The sequence below is a fragment of the Parasteatoda tepidariorum genome, chromosome 8 (genome assembly GCF_982258835.1).
Source record: "Parasteatoda tepidariorum strain Cologne lab strain chromosome 8, Ptep-v5.0, whole genome shotgun sequence".
NCBI lineage: Eukaryota > Metazoa > Arthropoda > Arachnida > Araneae > Theridiidae > Parasteatoda > Parasteatoda tepidariorum.
The window spans coordinates 73,591,613-73,616,863 of record NC_141762.1 but is presented as its reverse complement, the minus strand read 5'-3'; the positions used below and the strand labels follow the sequence as shown (position 1 = coordinate 73,616,863).

At 29.8% G+C, this 25,251-nt stretch overlaps 1 protein-coding gene across 3 annotated transcripts in view; it reads right to left on the bottom strand.

The window, feature by feature from the left end:
* The window catches only part of LOC107444296 (neural cell adhesion molecule 2), an 802,953-nt gene that overhangs the window by 86,573 nt on the left and 691,129 nt on the right, over positions 1-25,251 (bottom strand). For all 3 annotated transcript variants that reach the window (XM_071181215.2, XM_071181216.2, XM_071181214.2), the window contains one exon: positions 5,643-5,936. In XM_071181215.2, the coding sequence (XP_071037316.2) occupies positions 5,643-5,936 (294 nt within the window). The remainder of the gene's footprint in view (positions 1-5,642; positions 5,937-25,251) is intronic.

The following is a 25,251-nucleotide window of genomic DNA, read 5'->3' as shown; positions in this document are numbered from 1 at the left end:
TTTATTTTATAACCGTTGTTGTACAGCCGACCTAATTTTGGGTTTACGACTACTAATATTAAACTCCGTAGTCTTGTAATTTTGAATCCAATCCCGAAGACTAGGGAACTCCTGGGTCAAGAATTTTGCTTTCGTTGAAGACTTCTTCGATGGACTAACCACTCAAATGCGTTACATAGAGAAAAGTCTCTCATGGTTAGCCTGACAGAAAGAGGACTCCAATCCATGATCTATCTGCCACTGAGGATATTTTACGTCAGCACTGAGGTCGTTGAGAGCCGGACGCAGAATTCATAGCGATTCAGAGCCATTGGAGGGATTCCAACCCAGTTCACCTCATTGAAAGTCGAGAACTTTATTATCTGAGCAGCCACGACTCTGTATGTTTTATTTATATGTATTGCTTTGTGAGTATTATTTATGTATAAACGGCATTTGACAATGTAAATATTGTATAAATTGTATTAATATAAGTCTATTCGATAATATTATATAAAATAGACATAAATTATTTCCTTTCAGTAAATTCATTTTTTTAAATACAATGGAATATAAATTAAGTAAAAAAAAATTAGATATTACCTAGAATGATTATCTTTTAAAAACCAAATTTATTTTGCTTCAAAATAATGCAGGTTTTAAAACAAGTTGATACTTTATTTTAACCGAAATTGTGTTTCCCACAAAATTTGTTATCAAGTGCTTTAAAAACAGCATAATTTTAGGAAGAAGCATCGTTAAGCACTCATTAATCTTAGCAAATGTAGCGAAAATATGCTTCCAGAGCGTATGGAAAAGTGATTAAAGGCTTTAAAAGTTAAAACTGGTTTCATGAAGGAAATGTTTCAAAGTCATTCTTATCAGACAGAGAGAAGTATTAAGATATCACCACTGAAAATAATATGATTTTTGAATATATTCTGAAACTGGATATTGGATTTAAAGCAAAACTCAAAGATTAAATTAAATTTTCTTTATGTAAAGCATGTTTCTCACAGTAACTACTTTTTTAAGCATAGATCTATTTTTACGAAATATAATACTTAGAAACGTTTTCAAATCAAATCATCAGAATAAAATCAATTTAAAATGAATGTACAAATAATAATTATTGTATTTTTCTTCTCCGGTTTGTTCAATCAAAGAAACAAATTATTTTCATATTTAATTGGTTTTAAAAATGAACGGTGTTTTAGAATGGTTAAATTTTCCGACATTGTATCATTTTTAAAATTATAATTTTCTAATATTAATAAAGAAAAATAAATATTAAAATTTGAAAAAAACTATTAAATGCTGATCTTATTCAAAACAGTTAATCTAAATAAAACTTGAAAATAAACAATTATAATGACAGTTAGGACTTACATTTAAATGATTTTATACATATTTTTTGAAAGAATAATATCTCTGTATACAAGGTTTGTCTGAAAGACAATTTTGATGCTAAGGAAATACGTGTCGTTTCGTTATTTGGAACAGTTAGAATCAGTAAGAGAGATCAGTAACTCTATGCATGCGTGTTTGTTCAACCTTCCAGAAAAAGAGATCAGGGTCATTTTCGCCAACTAGTTTTCGTTTCTCGTACAGATCTGGATGGCTCACTGAAATAAAATAAAGGCCATCAAGTTTTGTGAAAAGACTGACAAAACTGCTGTGGAATGTTTCCCCGTATAAAAGACAATCCTCTAGATGTAATTGTTTATTGAAATGTATAGTCAACCAGCCATACAATACATTTTCAACACTCCATAAAGAAATCAACAATCAATCACGCTTTGGCGAGCTAACTATGACTTTTAAAGCCAAGAATGGGACATGTGTAACTGAAAACTTAAATGAGATCGCCCATTGGGTGTGCGTTTAATGTTACCAAAATTAAATATCTCTTAGAAATCGATCACAAGATTATGATTAGCAGATCGGAAACGTGATTAACGGGATAATGACAGCATAAAGCGATGGTTGTTTATTAGAATGAAATGTCTACTGGTGGTAAAATGCATCTGAAAAAGACGATGAAAATAAATAACAATTAATCATGCGTTTGAAAGCTATTTACGACTTTTACAGTCAAAAATGGGATATATGTAACTGAAAACTTGAATCGAAATTGCCATTTGTGTTTATGCTTAACGGCACCAAAATTAAACATTTCTAAAAAAGACTAATCACGAGATTGTCATAACAATCAAACATATCGTAACAGATCGGAAACTTGATTGATGGAAAGATTTGAAGCTCTGATTTCTTCGGGATAAGCTTTTCGGTAATTTCAAATCTGTTTTGGGTTTCGAAATTATCTTGCAGTTGCCACGTGGTTTCGCAAGCTTTTTTTCTTGTTCATGCAATAAATAGCTCCGATAAAATGATATCATTTCTTGATAATCGAGCACCAGAGCTTTAATAGGCATTCCAGAAAAAAGCTTACGACAGTGGACCCTTGAAATTTTGACGACATGCATTTGTATTTAGAATAACAAATAAAATTGGCTTGCTATTGTAACTAACTAACTCAATGGACTTTTTGGACAAACTTCAAATATTTACAAAATATTTTTTCTTACTACGTCATGTCTTTTTCTAAATAATCATTTTGATTTAGATATTTATATCACATTAAATTCGCAATTCCAAAATTACAAGTTGTAACTTAATGTGTTTTCTGTCAATGCACCGCACTGTGTGGTAATGACATTTCTGTTAAATAAAAACATAATACGGGTAATAAAATATGAAATATACGATATTTGGTAACTTTTCAGATCATGTGGTTAAGATTTACCTGAAATACTGATTATTAAAGATTATTGTTTTTATAACCTCACACTCAATTTAAAAAGTATATTTGACAAAATAAAAAGTTGTTATACCATGCCCTATGGTATCATTACAAAATTATCAATTTTTACGTCGCTTAATACATTTTTATAGCATATTATAAAATCATATTTTACTTCTAATTTTACCAAAATCTTTACGAAATAGCTTCGGTGAAAATTACATAGCTTTTTGGTGTTCTCTTAGATATAGTCGGTAAATTATATACATGGTCTTATATGTATAGTCTGGCTGTTTGAACAATCCTTTTTTTCAGTGAATGAAATTATTTTGTACTTCCCAGTGAATGCTAGCTTTCAAAATTATTTTAAAATTTTTTGTTAGATTTATATCACATACAAATAATAAGAAAAATTTAATAAAATATTTCATAAAACAGTCTCTTTCCTATGTCTTTCCTCAGTTTCAATTTAGAAGCAGGCACAATTCATGTAAAAATAAATCTTGTTCATTAATTTTGGAATTATTAAAGAATTTAATACTATTTATTATAAATTTTTAAATTTAATGCATATTAAAAATAGAAAATTTTAAATTAAATTTTTTGATATTTTGTGACAATAGATATTTGAATTACAAATTAGCAAGATTATTAAAGTACACTCCCAAATAAAATTTTAAACCTAATCAATTTTAAAGATCATGTATTAAGATAATTGCGCAGCAACTTTTGTATTTGGAAAAAAATTGTCTAGACATAACTGTAAAAATTTATCGAAGCAATATTATATTTTTCTTCGATAAAGATTATGCGGTACGAAAATGCATTATTAATGATTTTATATATAAAGTATTAGCCGTATTAAATGTGCCTTTTATAAGGTAGAAAACTAAGAAAAAAAGTCCTTTCAAAAAAGGGCTTTATTTTTCGAAAGGCTTTCTTAAGTTTTTGCATTTCCATAAATTAAGCAACAAAAATATTTCTTATTAAAATTTATACTTAAATTAAAAAAAACATATTTTATATATCTGCTATTATCACATAAATGTTTCAATAAGTAAACGACGATCCATATAAAATTTTATTTTGCTTCAATGCTTACTTAGACATTTAATTTTAGGCACCATTTGAAACTCTAATTTAAATTTTGCATCCCAGTATATTAATTGTTTCCTATCGCAAATTCTTTTAATTTTATTTACAAGATTATGTAAGGACAAATTTATTCAAGTAATTAAGATTAATTATTTAATTGATATGCAGGATAACAGAAGGCATTGAAACAATACGTATTTAGGGGTTTTAAGTGAAAAGACGACTGCCACAGTTTGCACTTTGTAAATTCTCTAGAAATATGCAGGGCATATTACATCAAGTAGGCAGCGCAAATTTAAAGAAATATTTAAATTAAGTTAATAAAATAATGACTTATTATCTGTATTTGAAGAAAGAAAGCGGTTCAGGAGAAGTCATTTTAATTTTAAAACATTTTTAAAACTGCTGCTTTTATAAATTTTTCGCAAATTATTTTCGGTACATGCATTTCCCCCTTGTTTTAAAATTTATATACTGCTCAGATAAAAAAAAATATGCATACACTTCATTATAAATCATCTGTTAACTTAATATTTTTTTTATTTTTTTTTTTAATTTACTGAATAATTTGGAATGACTCAATGGATAATGTTCTTTTCAGGCACCAGCTATTACATAGATTCGACCTTTGTTCGAATTAAAGTAGTAGTACAAGAAAACAAGATGTGTATGTGATGCTCCTTTATTCAAACATTGTTTATGTTCTGTTTCGTTTTAGCCATCTTTGAAATATTCTATAGTATCTGCAATTCATGGATACAGTTCAGTTAATGGTAAGAGGTCACTTCACATAAGGCAACTGGGATTAGTTTTCGTCAAAACCTTTCAAGCAAGCACTATTGCCATACATATTTCTGAAGTATAACATTGTCTTGCGTATAGTTACTCACTGAGACAATTCATATAGTACTGTTAATAATTTGTATCTATTTCAGCCATAATTTAAGTTTTCTACAGTATTTACAATTTACCGTTTAGCTAACTGTAAGTGATTTACGCACTGCTTTTTTGCTCTTCAAATCGCACACATGGGATTAGTTTTACTCAAGAAGACTTCAACACAAGTACTTTTGTCTCATATATTCATTACCGTGGGTGCAGTTGCACTCTGAGAAGATTTCAACTGCACAGATACATCGTTTTTGTTTTTATCTACAGCAATCGATAAGTGGGACCATAACCTTGTAATTCTAAGTCGAAGTCAAAAGAAGCGAATTTCTATCTAACAATCAGGGGAAAATTCACCTTCCTGTATATTTTACAGAATCAAACTAATTAGATTTATCATTGTATAAAAAGTAACCAATTACTTGGTTACTATATCGATCTTAAAAAATAATTAAACTATGTAGAAAAACAGTTACGTTTCCACGATAGTCTCATGCATGTTTGACTTTTTTTTCGCATTCTTCTTTACAGTTTTAATCTTATTCTAAACTATGCCAATGTGTATTAATATTAAATTTTATAAAAGTATAGATTTATATGGCAGCTTAAAGAAATACGAAAGAATGGAATAGTGAAAGTAAGGATTAGTGAATGCAAAGAAATTAATAGCCATCTGTCGGTCTAGTGCGTCATAGGGGTTAATGATCTAAAATATGAAGACAAACGACATGGTGGTGGCAATTGTGGTGAATGTTATGCGTCAACCATCTTTGCTTCGCTGATAAGCTGGTATCTATAGACCTGAAGGTAAGTCAACTTCCCACCCCTCTTAGGAATAAAACAAGGATCTTAATAATAATACAGATTATGTACTTACAAAATACTTCTAAATTCCACCCTTCTTCTCTTGAACTTCCAGGTATGACAGGGTTTTGTGCTCTGCATGCAAAATATTTGCCATTATCTTCAACAGATGGTATAAATTTTAGATAACTAATTGTCATATCGCCTGTCTGACTATCTGTCCGACCAGCTTTTAGCTCTTTACTACCTTTCCACCAAGAGATCACAGCAGGCGGACGAGAACCAGTTGTTGTGCATTTAAGTTGTGCTTCCCTTTCAGCATAGACGTGCCGCTTATGAGGTTCAACTTTGACTAGCAAAGGTTTCACTAAAAAGAGAAAAGGGACATTGCTTCACTTTTAAGTTATTAATATGTACATGTATAGTTGGATACAAAATATATCGAACACACGTAATACACATTTACTGGCCAATAAAAATGCTACTAACAAACTTTAAACAAGCATGGAAGCATTACTAGCGGTGACATATTTAAAAATTTTCAAATGAAAATTACTCTTTGCTTGAATGCAGTGTTGTAATGGTGTAAGAATGTTATTGAAGAAAATTTATAATATCCCAAACCTTCAAGAACACAAACATTTGTCTAAAAATAAACCCAATGAACAATTTTTTGGATTTACGTCTGGAGAAAAGAGTCATAAATTTTATAAATTACTTTAAGAAATAAAAATTTGGAATATATGGCTCTATGTGAAAACTAAAGTTGAAGCTACCTTAAAAATCATTGCATTAGTTTCTAGTTAGTAAAATTCTTGAACTCTAATATAGTCAAGAAGTGTCTGCAACCCATTCCTAACTGAGTTTCTCTACTTGCAGTGTCCGGTACGCTGTAAAAAATTCTTGTTGAAACTGTGGTACTTTGGGTGCATCGTCTGTAAAATACATTTTCCTGTAAAATCTATTTTTACCGTAAACATTATACGCTAAATTTCTAAGTAATATCTATCTAGTAATAAAAGGGATTCAGTGATCAAAAATTACGACGTATCAGATTTTTTGTTTCGTAGCGCGTTCCGAAAAAATGGTTTTACGATGGCAAAAAGTGAAAAGCGCTGAGTATCGATACTATTTACCGTAATTTAATCCGGCGTTTTTTACAGAGTGAAAAGCTCAATTTTTTTTCGGTTTTTCAGAAAAACATTTGTGACCAAGGAAGTAGAATATCATGAAATTGAGATTTTAAGGTACTGCGTAGGTAATATTTGATTCTAAACCATTGACTGACATATATTATTACTCTGCAAATTCGTCGAACATTATCAATGTTAACCTTATTCATAAAATTTATTTGTAAAGTATTCATTATTGTAACTGAAAAATTGTATTTATCACCGTAAATAAAAATAACAGAAACTCATTTAAAACTTTGAGTCCATTGGGTTAATATCTAACGAAGACAATTGATGTCGATACTCAAATAGATTTTTGTAACGTAAAAATATATTAAAACAGTAACAAGAAGTAATTTACGATGTAATATCATGTAATACGAAGTAATATTACGTCTTATTTCACTAAACTTACGTAACTATTTCGTTTTCTTTCTAAATGAAATCTGGAATCCTGCTTTAAAAAGAATTGCGCATTAAATAAAAAATTAAATTATATGTTTTTCTTTATCTTGTTATTTTTTTTTATCTTCACTTTATAAACAGATAATTAAATTCGTTATAAAATGTCACTGTTTAAAATTTCAGGCAATAATAATTCAAATACAAAACTTCTGCTTAGAATAACAAACTCTCAGCCACGAGCATGGAACAAATGAATTAAAAGAAAGATACCTCAAAAGTATTAAATTACTCTATAGCAATAAAGCAACAAACATTCAAACAATAACTCAAAATAACTATTGTGACTTCCGTTATGTGATTTTACGCTTGAATTACAAGACTTTCAAATATAAAATTAAACGTAACAATTCGTAAATGATAAGTAAAAACTTAAGAAGATTAAAGAGCTTTCTCAGAAAATAAAAATGATTTCCAAACGACAAATCGGATTAGGGGTACCAAAGAATATATTAAAATCCTTCTTTCTTACGCTTCGTCAACTAGTACATACAAAATAAGGTTTAAAAAATTTTAAAACAAATTTGCGAAGTGTGAAAGTGAATAGAATTTAAAATTTAAATAACAGAGAACATGATATAAAATTTTAGAAAGAAGTACTCTTATGTTAAATAAAATTACATTAAGTACGCTATAAAACTGTTTCGTATGAAGTAGAATTTTTTTTCTCCAAAAAATGCACTTTAAAATATTTTAAAACTTTTAATACATTTGCAAAAATATAAATAACTAAAGTAAGATAAAATTATTATCTAATAAGAATATTCCATGAGTAAGAAAATTTTATAGTTTGGGATATTTTCTTCAGATTTTATTTATTTATTTATTGAAATTTAAAGTTCCACATTGATTAAGATGTACCAGTATAATATGGTATTAAAACTGTTCTTTTTTCTTTCTTTTTTTTCAAACTAGAAACATTTTAGAATATTTTAGAAATAATTGCAGTGAATACTGATATAATAAAGCTTTGAACCTGTTCATATGATTCTCAATAAAAATTCTGGGCATCGTAATCAAGAAAAAAATTAAATTAGAAAAAAACACATATACATATAATTTAATAGCTACAACGGACTATGATGTGAAACCCCATTTTCTAATCCTTTTAGAAAGCATGATTTAGTGTTTTTAGTAAAATAAATACCGAAATATTATTAATAAGTAAATAATATAAATATTTTAAATTATTCAAAAATAAATAATATAAAAGAGATAATTCCTATTTTATCATTTTATTTTGTTGTTGCTATCGCCTTACTACTTTCCCAAATTTGTAACGTATCCATATGCCTTGATAAACAGTATTTGGTTTTAAGCTTTTATAAAGTTATTATCACCCAATCAAACACATGTATTATTTATATTAATTTTTAAAAAAAATTGTTAATTGCCTGTCGACATTCAAATAAATAGAATTTTAATGTAATGCATATTTTACTATTGGTTTAATTTTATTAAAAAGCAAATACTAAATAAAAATTGTTATTGCAGTAATTTATATTTCATTCCCAATATTCTTCGCAAATTATACGAGAAAAATTTAAATTTCAGGTTAACTGATTGCAGAGTCAATGCAATAAGTTCAACAATAAAATTTGCATTGTTTTTGTCACAGAGTAATTTTCTAGAATCACCATATGTATCCCCGTTTAATATTTTTTGCGTACAAGAAATTGTTGAATGTATGCGCGCAGTAGAATAATATGTATATAGCTAAGAAATAATCAGAAAATTTTAATTACCATCACCTTTTAAAATACTTTACATCTATTTAATTTTATTAACTTTTATAACTCGTTCTACTTTACTGTAAAAATGTGATTTTCTAGGGGTAGATTAACGACTTAATCATGTCACGACACAGTCACATTTTAAAACAAAATATCAAGTATAAAATCTACTTTTTATTTCTCACGAATTAATTTTTCAGTAATGTGTGTAAGTTCATATATATGTTGAAAATAAAAATGATATACTTAAAAATTCACGTTTGTCGGGTCAACGAATTCAGGTTAATTATACGTCTACTGAATTTGTTATATGATATTAGAAAATTTACACCAATTGGTATCTGAGGAAGCATATTTTTCATCTTTAACACAGAAAACATCATAATTGTGATTATATATAGTGTTTAAGTTTCTTTCCAGAAACAAATTTAAAATACGCAAAGTCTCCTAGAAAATTTTTTTATAATTAAGACTGAATAAGAAATTTGCTTTACTATAAATTTGCTATCTACGTTGAAAATGCAGAATCTATAAATAATATTTGTAGTATGGTATACTACATATTAAATAAAATCAATTGTTAATTTTAATTTAATTATCTAATTTCATTATCTAATCATTGTTAATTCTAATTTAATTATCTAATCATCTTAATTTATGTAATCATCATCATTCATCTAATTTAATAATCATTTGTTAATTGTTATTTTGTTAATAATGTATTAAACGCTTAAATAATTGTAACTGTTAAATTTGTGATAAACTTTTAATTGTATGTTTTTTAATTTCTTCTTTTTACACTTGTAATTAATGTTATTTAGTTATCAGTATTCAATAATTCTTTGCAATATATTTCATGTAATATTTAAGTTTTAAGCCTCAATTTGTTTTGTAACCTTGGGAAAGTAATCTTTCTCTGCATGTATGTTCTTCCTTTAAAAGAAGATTCCTCCTTTTGTTACTTGCTGACAGCAAGATGTATGTCCAGTCAGCAAACCCCTATTGTTGGATGGAGAAGGAATGTCAGCAAGTCCTCTTTCCCACGTTTCGGCTTGCATCAATTGCAAAGCGCCCCTTTTGATCTTATGATGGCGCCAAGAATGTTCCAGAACATTCCACAAAATTCTTTACCAGGTGTATCACCACTTTAGACAACCCCGCTTCATGTTTGGCATGGAGCTTAACAATTAATTTCGCCAGTTGGCCAATATTTGCAGCTCTGTGATTTGCCCCTCTGATCCTTCTCCAGCCAACCGAATGGTTATTCGCAAAAGTTTAATTTTTTGGCGAGAGTTTTCTTCCCTATCTTCATAATGAAGAAATAGTCAGTAGCAGTTGTTTTTCTCTCAATTGTAGTTTTGTTTAGTTTTTGCGGCTTAGGCCGAGATTTCTGGTGTTGGCATGTTTGCCAAGCATTTTTACCTGTTTTTAAATGTTATTTTATAAATAAACTATGATTTTCTGCATCATTAACTATGAGTCAGGTGAGTAATTTTACAGTATAAGTTGTTTTCTCTTCCTTTTTTTCAGCATGCTCCTTTGTTGCGCTTACCTTAATGTTTGCACCCACTTCCTCTGTACACCATTTATACTTTTTCGGCCTTTACATAATTAGTATCTAAATTTTATTTAATCTTAATTTGACTTAATGTTAGTCACCCCCCTTTTTGATTTAGCCACACCACATAATATTTGGTGCCGCGTTTGCAACAGTTGACATGCTGAAAACTCAATGATGCACCTCTTTTCATTCGATCATTGTACTTATGTTTATTTTATATTTATTTTAAATGTTTTTATTTGAGATGCATCATTGGTGAAAAGGAAATTCTTGAATAGTTTAGAATATGTCTCCATTTTTTTATGTTTTAAGTGTGCACTTTTATGATGGTGTTTTTTTATTTTTTATTTCATGTTTTTCATAAATTTATTTTAGGGGTAGATAATTGAAATTTTTTTTATCTAAGCATTTTTTTAATTTTTGGTATTTGAATATTTTAATTATGCCAAGGACTAGGCAAGCAGACCCTCAGAGTGAGGTTATTCCAACTTCAAGAGAATATCACTTTAATATTGACCCATTTTATGGGGATCCCAGTACTTTAAACTGGTTTTTGTCCCAAGTAAGGGAACTTAAGGCACTTAACAAATGGAATAATCAGGCAGCCCTTATTTTCCTTAAGTCCAAATTAAAGGGTTCTGCACTTACCTTTTTTGCAACTTCTCCTAGTTGCCTAAGCCTCAATTCTTTTGAGGAAGCAGTAAAAATCCTTCAAAATTTTTTTTGTGCAACAAAAAATGAAGCCTCAGCTATTGCTGAATTTAATGATCTAAACATGTTTCATAATGAAACGATAAGAAATTTTGCCCATAGACTTGAGTCAGCAGCCCATCAGGCATATGCTTTTATTAATGATGCAGCTGCATTAAACAAAATTAAGTCAATTCAATTCCTAAATGCTATATCTCCTAGCATAAAGACTCAACTAGCCTTTGAGGATCCTTCAGATTTCATGGCAATTGTAAATAAGGCAGAAATAATATCTTCCTGCTCTGCACCACATACTAATGCTGCAGTTAATGTTCTAAATAAAACCCAAAATATGGACCAATGCTCTGAAATCGAAATGCTTAAAGATCAAATTAAGCAATTGACTACTATTGTTCAAGAGGCAGTAAATTTATGTCCTCTATGCAAATCTCCTGACCATTGTCTAAAAAATTGTCCTCAATTCACAACATCTAATGTGAGAACCCAAAATAACAATGCTAGACAACGAGTTGTATGTCATTTTTGTGGGAGAAATGGTCATATTATGGCTCGATGTTACCAATACTTGAACTTGCAGGGTTCTGGGCAAAATCCTAACAGAAGTAGTGGTTCAAGTAATAACCGAAGACCACAAAATCAAGGTCGTCCCAATTTAAACTAGTGTCGGGACCACATTGTAGGCAAACTGTGGTCCCTTTTCAAACTAAACGAACCCCTGTTTCTGATCAGTCTGATCAACCTTCTGAGTATTTAAATCACACTATGGGTGATGGTAAAACAAAAATATCTGAATTCTTAAATCCAATGTCTAATGAGACAACCTTGTTTAATTTTTTTAGTGAAAACAAATGTAATTTACCACTTATTGATATAATGTTTGGTGATAAAAAGTTCACATTTTTAATTGATTCTGGTGCTTCTATTTCATTAATGCCTAAAGATATTTTTGACCAAATTAAATTAGTAACTAAAGTTAAATATTTATCTAGAAACGTAAAAATTTCTACATTAAACTCTGAACTTAATTTTTTATCGTGTGCTCAAATTTCTTTTAAAATCAGTAATAGTCAGTTTAAGCATCATTTTTTTGTATCTAAATTTAATACTTCTCATTTTCAAGGTATCATTGGATATGATATAATATCCAAATATAACATAATTATAGATTCTAAGAATAATGAATTGATTTTTGACTCTTTTAAATTACCTTTTGCTTTACCTTTGTCTGAACAGAAAAATGTTCAAAATATAATATCACATGTTCATTTAACTAATAAGGTTGTTATTGATCCTAATGAAAGTGTTTTCATCAATGTCTCTACTGATAATGACAAATTTTTAAATAATGACATTTTGTTTACTCCCCTTATTAATCATAATGATTTATTGATGCATCCAAGTGTTCATAATTTAACCCAAAGTTCATTTCATGTATTAATATATAACAAAAGTGCATCACCAATTCATTTAAATAAGTCTTGCAAAATTGGATCAATTTCTAGTGATTTTGATGTTAAAAATAATCTTGATAACCAAAATGTCAATAATGAGTATGTAAATTTGATTCAAGCTTCACCTGAAATGCTTGAAAGACGAAAATTAGAGTTGTCTATTAATGATTTTTACCTTGATAATTTAAATGAATCTCAAAAACATGTTATTGCTGATATATTATTAAATAATTATGCTTGTTTTTCAAAATCTGTTGCCACACTTGGCTGTACCGATTTAGTTGAACCTAGTATTAAGTTAAAATCCAATAACCCTATTAAAACCTTACCTTATGATATACCACAAGCTTTACAGGATATTGTAAAAAATGAACTCACTGAGTTAATGAATGCTAATATTATTGAAAGAAATGTTTCTAGCTGGGCTTCGCCCATGGTTTTAGTAAAGAAAAAAGATACTGACTCCTCTAATCAAAACAAATATAGACTTGCTTTAGACTTTAGGTTACTTAATTCCATAATAGAAAATTCAACGTACCCTCTTCCCAAGATTTCGACTCTAATTAACAATATTTCTCAATTTCAATATTATTCAAAAGTAGATTTTAAAAGTGCTTATAATCAAATAATGGTACCTGATGAACTTCAGGAGGTGTTAACATTTACTACACCTTTTGGTACATATTCTAACAAACGACTACCTTTTGGTCTCAAAACTAGTGCCAGTACCTTTCAAGCTTTCGTTGACAAAATTATTGATGAGTTAAAAGCACATGGTATTGAGCATATTTATGCCTACCAAGATGATTTTATCATCTGTGCCAATGAATTTGATGACATGATGGGTAAAGTTAAAGCTGTGTTAAACATTTTAAGTAAATATAATGTAACTCTTACTCCCTCTAAATGTAGATTTTTTGAACAAGAAATAGATTATTTAGGTTTTCGTATTGCCAAAAACATAATTTCACCTGTTGAATTTAATATTGCTAAAATCACTAATTTTGCTGCTCCAAAAACAGTAAAACAAGTTAAACGATTTCTAGGTTTATGCGGATTTTATCGCTCATTGATACCCAACTTTGCAGAATTAACTGGTGTTTTAACTGATCTTACGAAGAAGAATATTTCATTTAAATGGACCCAACAGCATCAAGATGCATTTAAATCCTTACAGGATATTTTTTTTAACAAGCCGTTTGTCAAATTACCTGACTTTTCTAAGAAATTCTTTTTAAACACTGATGCAAGTAAAATGGCAGTTTCTGCTGTGTTATTACAAGAATATGAGGATGGTTTTCATCCAGTAGGTTATTTTAGCAAATCATTAAATAAGGGTGAGAAAAATTATCCTGCTATAAAGTTGGAGTTGCTCGCCATTGTTAAGGGTATAACAGCATTCAAGTACTATTTATACAACAAATCATTCACAGTTCTATCTGATTCGAAACCCCTTAAATACTACAAAAAATCTACTTCACCTGCTGACATTATAACGCGTTGGCTTCTTTTATTAAGTGAGTACACTTTTGATTTTAAATATGTACCCGGTTCTTGTAATGTTCTAGCTGACTATTTTAGTCGATGCCAAAATCCTGATTTAAGAGAAGACTGTAATTTTAATGATTTTGATAATACTGAATCCCTAATTGTACCTTTTTCTGATCCTAAAAATAATGAGTTAGTGTGTGTTACTCAAACTGACCCTAAATTTGAAATATCTAATGAAACATTTAAGGACAATCAAACCAAAGATCAAGAACTTAATGATATCATTACTAAATTAAATGATAATAACTTAAACACTAAAATTATTGATAAATATTTTATATCCCCTGATACTAAGCTACTCATGTTTCATAAAGAATATAATAAGAATGATTATGCTGATTTAATAGTTGTGCCCAAGTCTCTCAGACCTAAGGTTTTGGAAATTACTCATGTATCTCATACAGGTGTCAAGAAAACTTTTGAGTTATTGTCGAAAAGATTTTATTGGAAAGGCTACTATGCTGACACGTTAAACTATGTGTTATCTTGTGATGCATGTATTCGCATCAAGCATTATTCTGTCAAACCAGCCCCCTTAAAAAATGTGTACATACCTACTCGCCCTGGGGATTTTATTAGTATTGATATTGTTGGACCTATTAAAGATACTGGGCATGTGTTAACTGTTATTGATCACTTCAGTAAGTTTACTGTATTATATCATTTAAGGAACTTAACTGCTAATACTATGGTCCAACATTTGTTAAATTATATGTCATTGTTTGGTAGAGTTACCATGATTTTAAGTGATCTTGGAACTCAATTTAATTGTGAAGTGTTTCATACTATAAATTCTGAACTAGGTATTAAGGTAATACATACCACTTCAGGGCACCCTCAACTGAACTCAGTTTCAGAAAGAATAAACACTTCCTTAAAATCCTCATTGATTGCCTTGCGAGAACAAGGAATTTCTATTCAATCTGCCCTCTTAATTCACCAACAAATCTATAATAGTGCTATTCATCCTGCCACAGGATATAGCCCTAACATGCTTCATTTTGGTCGTGAAATGAGTATTTTCTTTGACACATACCAAAATTCTAACAATAAACTTATAAGTTTAGACCAAGCTTCTTATGTTTCTCAGGTTTTAAATGATCTAAATAATTATTATAGTAATGCTTATACTTCTTTAAGGCAGAATCAGACTGATCAAAACAGTAAGTTTGAAAGGAAAGCTAAACTTCGTAAATTCGAAGTAAATGATATTGTATATTTGAAATCCAAAGATTCTTTTAATCCCAAATTCAATGGTCCATACACCATCATTACAAAACATAATGATGTTAATTTTAGTATCCAATTTTTATCTAATCCTAATGCTCCTGTGTTTAAAATTCATGCAAACCGTCTAAGGTTAGCCCCGCATAGAAAAACATCTCTGTGTGCTACCAGTAATAAATTACCTCAACAAAATACTAGATATTTTCTTCGTTCACATGTTTAATTCAAATAACTGTTTGTGTGATTTTGCTAATGTTTTGCTTGCTAACCCCCATAAAATTTTGGGATGTCTCTGCTACGCTGGCGTACATGTGACATCTTATCAGGCCTGACAAGATTTTTTTTGGGAATGTTGTGATCGAAACGTTTGTTTCAGAATCATTAATTAATTAATCACTTTCTTGTTAAATTTTTTATCAACTCAGGGCAATACTTTTTACCTATTTTCTTAATTTGTTTTTACTCAACTATTCATGTAAACATTTTGTAACTTAAGTGACTTTAATTATTACTTTGGATTTTTCCTAATACAATTAGGTTTTCCTTGTTTATTTTGGAATGTGGTACTATACAAATAACCTTTAATGCAATTTTAATACTGCATTTAATTTTAAGTAATGGTTTTATCCCAATCTTCTATTTGTCATTTTTATATGCATTTTCATGCAACCTTTTTTGGAGACATGTTCTAAACCTTGTTGGTCTAACACAAAGTCTAAATTTTTTAGTGTACATTATTCTCATTTTTTGTTTATACTTACTTGTCTATAAGTATTGTTTTTATGCATATATCTTTGTTTGAGCTAATATAAATTGTTTTCAATATTTGTATGAACATATGAGTCAGAACTTACTACAACAACACAAACTGTACTGCTCGGCTCTGTCTTCTGGTGCTACCTTGAACTGTCTTCATCCCTGATGTCTGTACCCCTCATCTGGACTTTTGCTAGTTGTCGTTGCCAGACTTTATCTGAAAGTGGTCAGTGTATCTGCTACCTTGTACTGTCTTCATCCCTGATGTTGCTATCCCTCATCTGGACTTTTGCCAGACTTTATCTGAAAGTGGTCAGTGTATCTGCTACCTTGTACTGTCTTCATCCCTGATGTTGCTATCCCTCATCTGGACTTTTGCCAGACTTTATCTGAAAGTGGTCAGTGTATCTGCTACCTTGTACTGTCTTCATCCCTGATGTTGCTATCCCTCATCTGGACTTCTGCCAGTTGTCTTTTGCCAGACCTTATCTGGAAGTGGTCAGTGTATCTGCTACCTCGAACTGTCTTCGTCCCTGATGTCTATATCCCGTATCTGGAGATGTCTGATGTGTGTATTGTCTACTATCGGCTCCTGAGGCATGATCCTGCCGTCTTATACTGAGGTAATCTTGGCCTCTTATTTAATGACAATGTTTCTTCGTTCACATAGTCTCATATCGTGCTCCTACTGGTTTCATTGAACTCTGTGTTTTCGTCAAATTAGTGGCAACTCAATGTCGGTGTTTCATAGTTCACCGTGCATCATATATGGTTGACTTCTGGATTCACTGAACTGTGGTATTTCGTCAAATTAATAGCAGCTAAATGGTTGGATGTGTTGTTTGAGATCAAGGTGCACAGCTACAGGAGCAGTACATATTTTTATCTGTCTTACTTGATTAGTTCTTCTTGACATGGACTCCCTCCCAAATTGTGACTTTTCACGAATTTCATTCTCAAGCACTAATACTTTTGCTTTTCAGATGAATTTTGTAAACCTTTTTCCTTTTTTGTGTATATATATTTTTTTTTAGACTTTGTGTTGCCATTATTCATTGAAAACAACTTAACATCTCACCAAGTTTTTTTTTTTTTCAGTGTAGTGTATTTGTGTGTTGTCAATTAAGTATTTATTCAAGTTTTTTTTTTAATTTTTGTTGGATGCAAATTTTTACCTTTTTCCCAGCTTCTGATTTTTGTCTTCCCATTATTGCATTGGATATATTAATTGTTTTGGCATTTGTTTATTTTCAGATCCTGCTGTCCTGAATTTAGTTTTTGTACAAAAAGGCTTCACCTTTTTTTCTGTATCTGGGGGGAATATATGTAGTATGGTATACTACATATTAAATAAAATCAATTGTTAATTTTAATTTAATTATCTAATTTCATTATCTAATCATTGTTAATTCTAATTTAATTATCTAATCATCTTAATTTATGTAATCATCATCATTCATCTAATTTAATAATCATTTGTTAATTGTTATTTTGTTAATAATGTATTAAACGCTTAAATAATTGTAACTGTTAAATTTGTGATAAACTTTTAATTGTATGTTTTTTAATTTCTTCTTTTTACACTTGTAATTAATGTTATTTAGTTATCAGTATTCAATAATTCTTTGCAATATATTTCATGTAATATTTAAGTTTTAAGCCTCAATTTGTTTTGTAACCTTGGGAAAGTAATCTTTCTCTGCATGTATGTTCTTCCTTTAAAAGAAGATTCCTCCTTTTGTTACTTGCTGACAGCAAGATGTATGTCCAGTCAGCAAACCCCTATTGTTGGATGGAGAAGGAATGTCAGCAAGTCCTCTTTCCCACGTTTCGGCTTGCATCAATTGCAAAGCGCCCCTTTTGATCTTATGATGGCGCCAAGAATGTTCCAGAACATTCCACAAAATTCTTTACCAGGTGTATCACCACTTTAGACAACCCCGCTTCATGTTTGGCATGGAGCTTAACAATTAATTTCGCCAGTTGGCCAATATTTGCAGCTCTGTGATTTGCCCCTCTGATCCTTCTCCAGCCAACCGAATGGTTATTCGCAAAAGTTTAATTTTTTGGCGAGAGTTTTCTTCCCTATCTTCATAATGAAGAAATAGTCAGTAGCAGTTGTTTTTCTCTCAATTGTAGTTTTGTTTAGTTTTTGCGGCTTAGGCCGAGATTTCTGGTGTTGGCATGTTTGCCAAGCATTTTTACCTGTTTTTAAATGTTATTTTATAAATAAACTATGATTTTCTGCATCATTAACTATGAGTCAGGTGAGTAATTTTACAGTATAAGTTGTTTTCTCTTCCTTTTTTTCAGCATGCTCCTTTGTTGCGCTTACCTTAATGTTTGCACCCACTTCCTCTGTACACCATTTATACTTTTTCGGCCTTTACATAATTAGTATCTAAATTTTATTTAATCTTAATTTGACTTAATGTTAGTCACCCCCCTTTTTGATTTAGCCACACCACAATATTACTATGCTAGTAAATAAAATTTAAAACATACTATTTATGATTAAATATCAAATTTAATAATTAACTGAAAGTTGTTTTAAAACAATACATTTAAATGGGTCTTATTATACCCTCAGAATCAAATATTTTAGGCAACCAAAAGCAACTATTTATATACGTTTGATTTAAAATAAATGGAAGATGCAAAATGCGTTGAATACATTAGAACTTGGCCTGTGGTTAAAGAAAATCATTTTATTCAAAGCAAACGACTTGATTTTATGTGGTAAAATAAAAGAGAGGAAAACATTATTTTTTAGATTTAAAGAGAAAGTTAGAAAAATAAAAGTGAAAAGAATTTTCTTCATCAAAATTTTCCATTTTCCGAATTGACAAGTCTTTTTAAGAGATGGACGTGGCTTTAAATTGTTTACGAAAAGAAATGAAAATGAATAAATCAGAAATTCAAGTGGGGGAAAGATCAGTCCAAATTGCCGTATTTAAAATGCGCGATGTATACATACATTTTCTTTTTTTCTAATGTATATGTACTTTAAAACGGTTTTTTTATGAGAAGAAAAAGAAGCATATTAATTGAAAATTTATTTTACATATTTTATACCATTGTGATGATATTTTTTATGACATTTGCAATGAAAATATTAACTTTTTGAAATGAGATGTCAATAAAATGTATTTATTAAAATTTCCTGGTAAAATTTATTGACTTTAAATAAAATTTACTGATTATCGTGCACAAATGATAGGTAATTGAATTATTTAGTTTTGAACAATGTATATAGCAAAGCACTTGAACTATATAATTTTCTGTTTTTATTTATTTTCATAACAATGCTTAGTGATTTTAACAGATATACAAGACCGAAAAGGTTTGTATATAGATGAACCCATAAAAAGCAGTGAAACACAGAACTGCTGTCCAGGAAGATGCTGCATAAAAACGTAATGTAAGGGCGTGCATTTTTTTACAAATTGGTTAAATGGCCAAGAGCACGGGTCAGATTTCGCTTGAAAATAACTGATTTAAATGTCATTTTCAAACAGAAAGGGGGCGGTAACCATCGATAAGGATCCATGAATCGATTCAACTCTTAAAAAATGTGACGATTGGAATTATTAAGTTGGATTGATATTTTTTCATGATCATCTATGGATATCAAAATAATTGAAAAGTACCAGAAAGATCTGTTTTACTTTTCGTTACACTCTCGAAAGATGCGTCACATTTGTGCTTCACTCAACCGCAGAAAAAATATACTCGGAATCATTCCTTTTATTTCATATCTATCTATCATGTGGCTAATCTATATTATATAAAACGCTAATACGTTTTAATTGATAGGCTTCTACCGCAAGAGCACGTAGTGAGCATCATAGGTCTAATCGGGTGAATTCTCACCGAAATATCAAAAAAATTCTCACAAAATTATCTTCATCGAAGCCAATGCTTTACATCCGGCGTTCAGTACTATTTCATATTGTTTTACAACACATGGTTTTAGCCCTCTGGTGGGAAAGACTTTAAAACAAAACTTACAACAGTTACTTTTTTCAACAACTGAAATTTAGAATAGTGTGATTAAGAAAAATATGTGAACTGTTTGCATTTTCAAATTAATATTGAAATGCACAGGATTAGAATTTTCTACAGTGAAAAGTTTTCGTAAAACTTCAGTGTTCAAAAAAGTATACTAAAGCTAGACGTTTAGAACGTATCCAATGAGCGAGCATCGGATTGCGAAGCAATCCGAAATGAACTGCGAAGGCAGTTCCGGGGGTTGGCGAGCGCCAACGAGCAGGGGGCGAAGCCTCCTAGTAAGATATTAAAAATATATTGTAACTAGCTTATATAAAAGTGGCGGGTATATAAAGGTATTTTCCTAACCGTCTTTTTAACTGTTTTTAGTTTCCAGTTAAATTTTGGCTGAACCTTGTTATTTTTATTGAACTTATGATTCATAACCATGAACCATTATTCAAAATAGATGGTTTAAGTTTTGATATTATATACTTAGTTTCAATTAGGATTAAAACAGAAATATATGAATCAGTTATCTTGAAAAAATTTTTTTTCTATTTTTGCAGTACATATTATAAAACGATGCAGTTTTTAAAACATATTTTTCTATCAAATAACTTCCTCATTTTTTTCTTAGTCGAACTGCCAAAAATACCCCACAGTTCACAAAATAAAATATTAAACCACCAATTGCCAAACTTTACAATTTTTAAAAAAGTATAAGTTACTGTCATAGTTTGAAGCTCAGGCGGGAAAATATCAGAAAGAACCTTTTAGAAAAAAAAAATTCAAGACAAGAAAATGGGATAAAAAGTACAAAGAAATGGAGTAGGACAAGAGAAAGCATGCGAAAGTCAAATGTGGGTAAAATGGATGGCATTGTCACAGGCGTTTGACAGAAAACTCCCAAGTATTAGCTGTAACTTTTCGCGTTTTTAAGTTTCTAACACTCTTTAACGTTTCTTCCGTTTTTCTTTTTTGCATCTTACATGTGTTTTCTTTATGTTTTATTTTCCCCTTCACTATCTCCAAAAGTAAATTCTTTCATGTTTAGTATTTGAGTTTGAAAGTTCTTATTTTTATATTTCTTTTTTCAGGACACAAAAATTAATATCGCTGTCCTCCATTCACACGGGAAAGATTTGGTTCACCTTTTTTGTGAAATATTGGAGTTTTAGTCATTTGTCATACAAAGGAAAACTATAAATGAAAAAAGAAGAAATACTTTTAGAGTTATTTTTTAAGAAAAAGTTAAAAATACTGTCTTCAAAAATATTTTGATTATGTGAGAAATATAACATAAAAAACTTATTTTTTTTAAAAATATTTATTTATATTAAATAGATTTCCCAGTTAAAGTGTTGACAAAACACAAATTGATTATTCTTTTCGAAATAAAGAACTATAAATATAACTGTTTTCCAGGAAGCTCAACTATACTTATGCGATGGTTTTTATGAATTAAATATCTGTAAGCCTTTAGCCTAGCAGTGCACCTGTTGAAAAGCGTAGTTAATATTTTTGCTTCTCAATACGACCAAATTAAGTTGGAAAAAATTGTAAAAAGACTTAATGTATTTCAAAGATTTCTAATTTATTTTCCTGAATATTAATATCAATTTCAATCAAATAATCTTATTAATAATGATAATCTGATATTCTGAATAATGAAAAAATCCAAGTAATTTTACATTTTTTGAAACATATTAAGTTTCCAGAATCCGGGGATAGAGCATTCGCCTTCCAATCGAATCCCAGTCGATACGAACTTCGCATCCGGCTTGCACCGACCACAGTGCAGACGTGAAATATCCACAGTGGGAGCCGGATCATTGGATAGAGTCTCCTTGTCGTCAGGCTAACCGTGGGAGGTTCTGGTGACCTGCTAATGCGGGTTAGTTCAATCGAAAAGTCCTCCACGAAGGCAAAATTTTTCCCAATACCCAATCCGGGAGTTCCGTTGTCTTCTGGATTGGGTTCAAAATTACGGAGTTGAGCATAAGTCGTAACCCCAGTAATTGGGCCGGCTGTTCAACGACAGTTATATAAAAAATAATGAATGATCCTCCCAACGGCAATATAATGTCCAATCCTTCTGATGGCAATTTGGGACTTAAAATGCTAGACTCATGCTAGTTACGAGGTTTAAAAATATTTTAGAACAATTAACTTGAGGACTTAGGCATTTTTAAGCCTCATGTGGTTCGTGGGCGGGAGTGGCGAGCTACAACTAAGAGTATACAAGGTATGCTTTATGGGCCCTACCACAGAATTATGAGTGTCACCCTTTAAAAGCATTTCAGGTCTGTGTGACTGTCCAATAATACGATGGTTTAGATTCACTTGCCTCCTCGTCTTCCTTAGCAATCAACTTTCATGATTCAGTGATGTTACTGGGCTCTTGGTTCCATCACTGTGGGAACATATTAAGATAATTATTGTTCAGATTGAAGCTGAACTCCTCAGTGAAGAGAAAGTAATTTCACTTTACCTACACCAATTTAGATTGGAATTCTGTGCCGGGAGTACCAAGGGGACATCCTAACTCTTTCGAAAAACCTGACTCTTGGAGCTCTGAGTAAGAATTTTTAAAAACAAATTTGTTCACAAAATACTTTTTTAAAGAACTTAAAGGGCTTTTACGCTTAGCTGGCTTTTCGAGAGCTACCTTGAAATCAAATATATTTTGAATATGTGATGATTGGTTATATTTTTGGAACTAAATCCCGTGGAACACGCCTGGGATATTCTGGCACTGAGCGATTGTAGCTCATTCTTCTCCAAAAAACAGCCCAGGTTAAGAATTGTCTTAATGGAAGACGGAGATTTTTTTTCTCTTAAGCTTAGATTTTTATTCCCAAAACATTTGCCAACTTCATCAATATCAGGAGAGTTTAATGTCAAATCTGGAATGATATTACAGACCTCTATTATTTCTTCCTTGGTATGATTGCTATTTTAATAGTTGTTATGTTGCACAAAATATTCATTATTTTTTTATTTTTTCATGAAATTGCTTGTAACTTTATAGTTGGGTACCAAAACTGCATAAAACTTATCGATGATTGTAATTTTAGATAATCAGAAAATGACTTCGTATCAATATCAGATGACTTCATGTCAATATAAAATTACTTCTTGTCAATATAAAATCACTTCTTGTAGTTACAATGTCAATTTCTTGGAATATCGCAAAAAAGAAAAGTCAAACTAATTACAGTGACTCTAACTACTGATTATTTTAAATGCAGGAACACATAGTTATATGCACGAAGCCTATTTAATAAAAAAATATTTTACTGCATGAAGAGGTTGGACGTTCAATTGCTTTTAAATCTATAACTTTTTTTAAATTTAATTTTCATGCACATTATTTTTCTTCAACTTTTCTTGAAAATAATTTGTTTTGAATATCACTGACATAGTGCCTCATAGTGAAAAAAAAATCTCCATTTTTTAGGAGATCTGGCCCTGACATTCTCTTAAAAAGTCTATTTTTTTCATATTTTGTACAATTAAACGTTGGTATATGATTTTAAATTTTTTGATAATACTGTACAAGCGTTATATTTTTTAAATAAAATATTTGAAAAAATTACTATTATTATTTGTTTTATTCTCAAAAATACGTTTTTAGTAGATTTAAATGCCTTGTTTTATAATAATACATGTAATTATATTTTATTTTTTCTTCACTTATAAAAAAATATTTTTCAGTTACTTAATTAGAGTAATCTTAGTTTAAAAGAAAAGTCTAAATTAAGATGAAACCTTTCTTTTGCTTCTAATTACAAAGTAAATGAAAAGAAAAATAGCTTTTCAATCCCTACATTTCCTTTTCCCAAAAAAAAGTTTAGAGACCACCGAATACTCTAGAATTTAATTTCTTCCACCATCGTACAGTATTACCACTATTAAAAAGAAATAAGTGTACGGAGAAAGCAGAAATTTGATAGAAAAGGACAGCATCGCTAATCTAATCACGTTTTCTACAACGCTAAAAAACAGCTGTTGTTGGTTAAGAAAACAAGGATGAAAACAGAAAAGTTTCAGATGTTCGGCGGTGAAAGGAAGTATAAAATGCTACATTCTTTGAGAAAAAAAATATGCTCACCTGCAGATTATCTCAGCTCTTGCGCTTCTTTTCTTGTAAGATCCTAAAAACATCCATCGGAAGTCCTACAGGACTTGGGATAATATAACGGAAAAAATCGAATTTGGCTTAATCGGTCAAAATAAAAACATTTATTGATTGAGCGATGGTAACACGAAAATGTACTTTATCCTCCAATAAAAGGTGTACAGGGATAAAAAAAAGAAGCGTAATGCACGTGTCTGAGCCAAAGAAAAACAATAGAATTCGAAAAAAGGAATAAAAATATCTAAACGTCTTTTTTTTCGGAAAAAGAAATTATGGAATTTTCAGCTTATAATATGAAAAAGAAAATATTCAATCCTTATTAGCTTCATTTCAGCAAGTATATATGCTAACCATAAAAAAAATTTATTTATATTTCTTTAGATAATTTTAAAAGAAATTTGACTTAAAACCATTTAACCTCAAATAAATAAAAAAAATTTTCAAATCGTGTTCAGAAGAAACTTTTTTCACCATGAAAAAAAAACTATTTTAGTATCATTAAAAGAATATAAGAAAAGATGTACTAGTATAATAAGGCATTAAAACTGTTCTTTTTTTCAAAATAGAAGCATTTTAGAATATTTTATAAATAATTACAGTTAATACCAATATAATAAAGCTTTGAACCTGCTCATATGATTCCCAATAGAAATTCTGGGTTTCATAATCAGGAAATAAATGAAATTAGAAAAAAAACACATGTACATATAATTTAATAGCTACAAAGGAATATAATGTTAAACCCCATTTTCTAATCCTTTTAGAAAGATTTAGGGTTTCTAGTAAAAAAAATACCGAAATATTGTTAATAAGTTAATAATATTAAAAATATAAATTATATAAAAATAAATAATATGAAAGAGACAATTTCTATTTTAAGAGTTTATTTTGTTGTTGCTATGGCATTACTTTCTCAAATTTGTA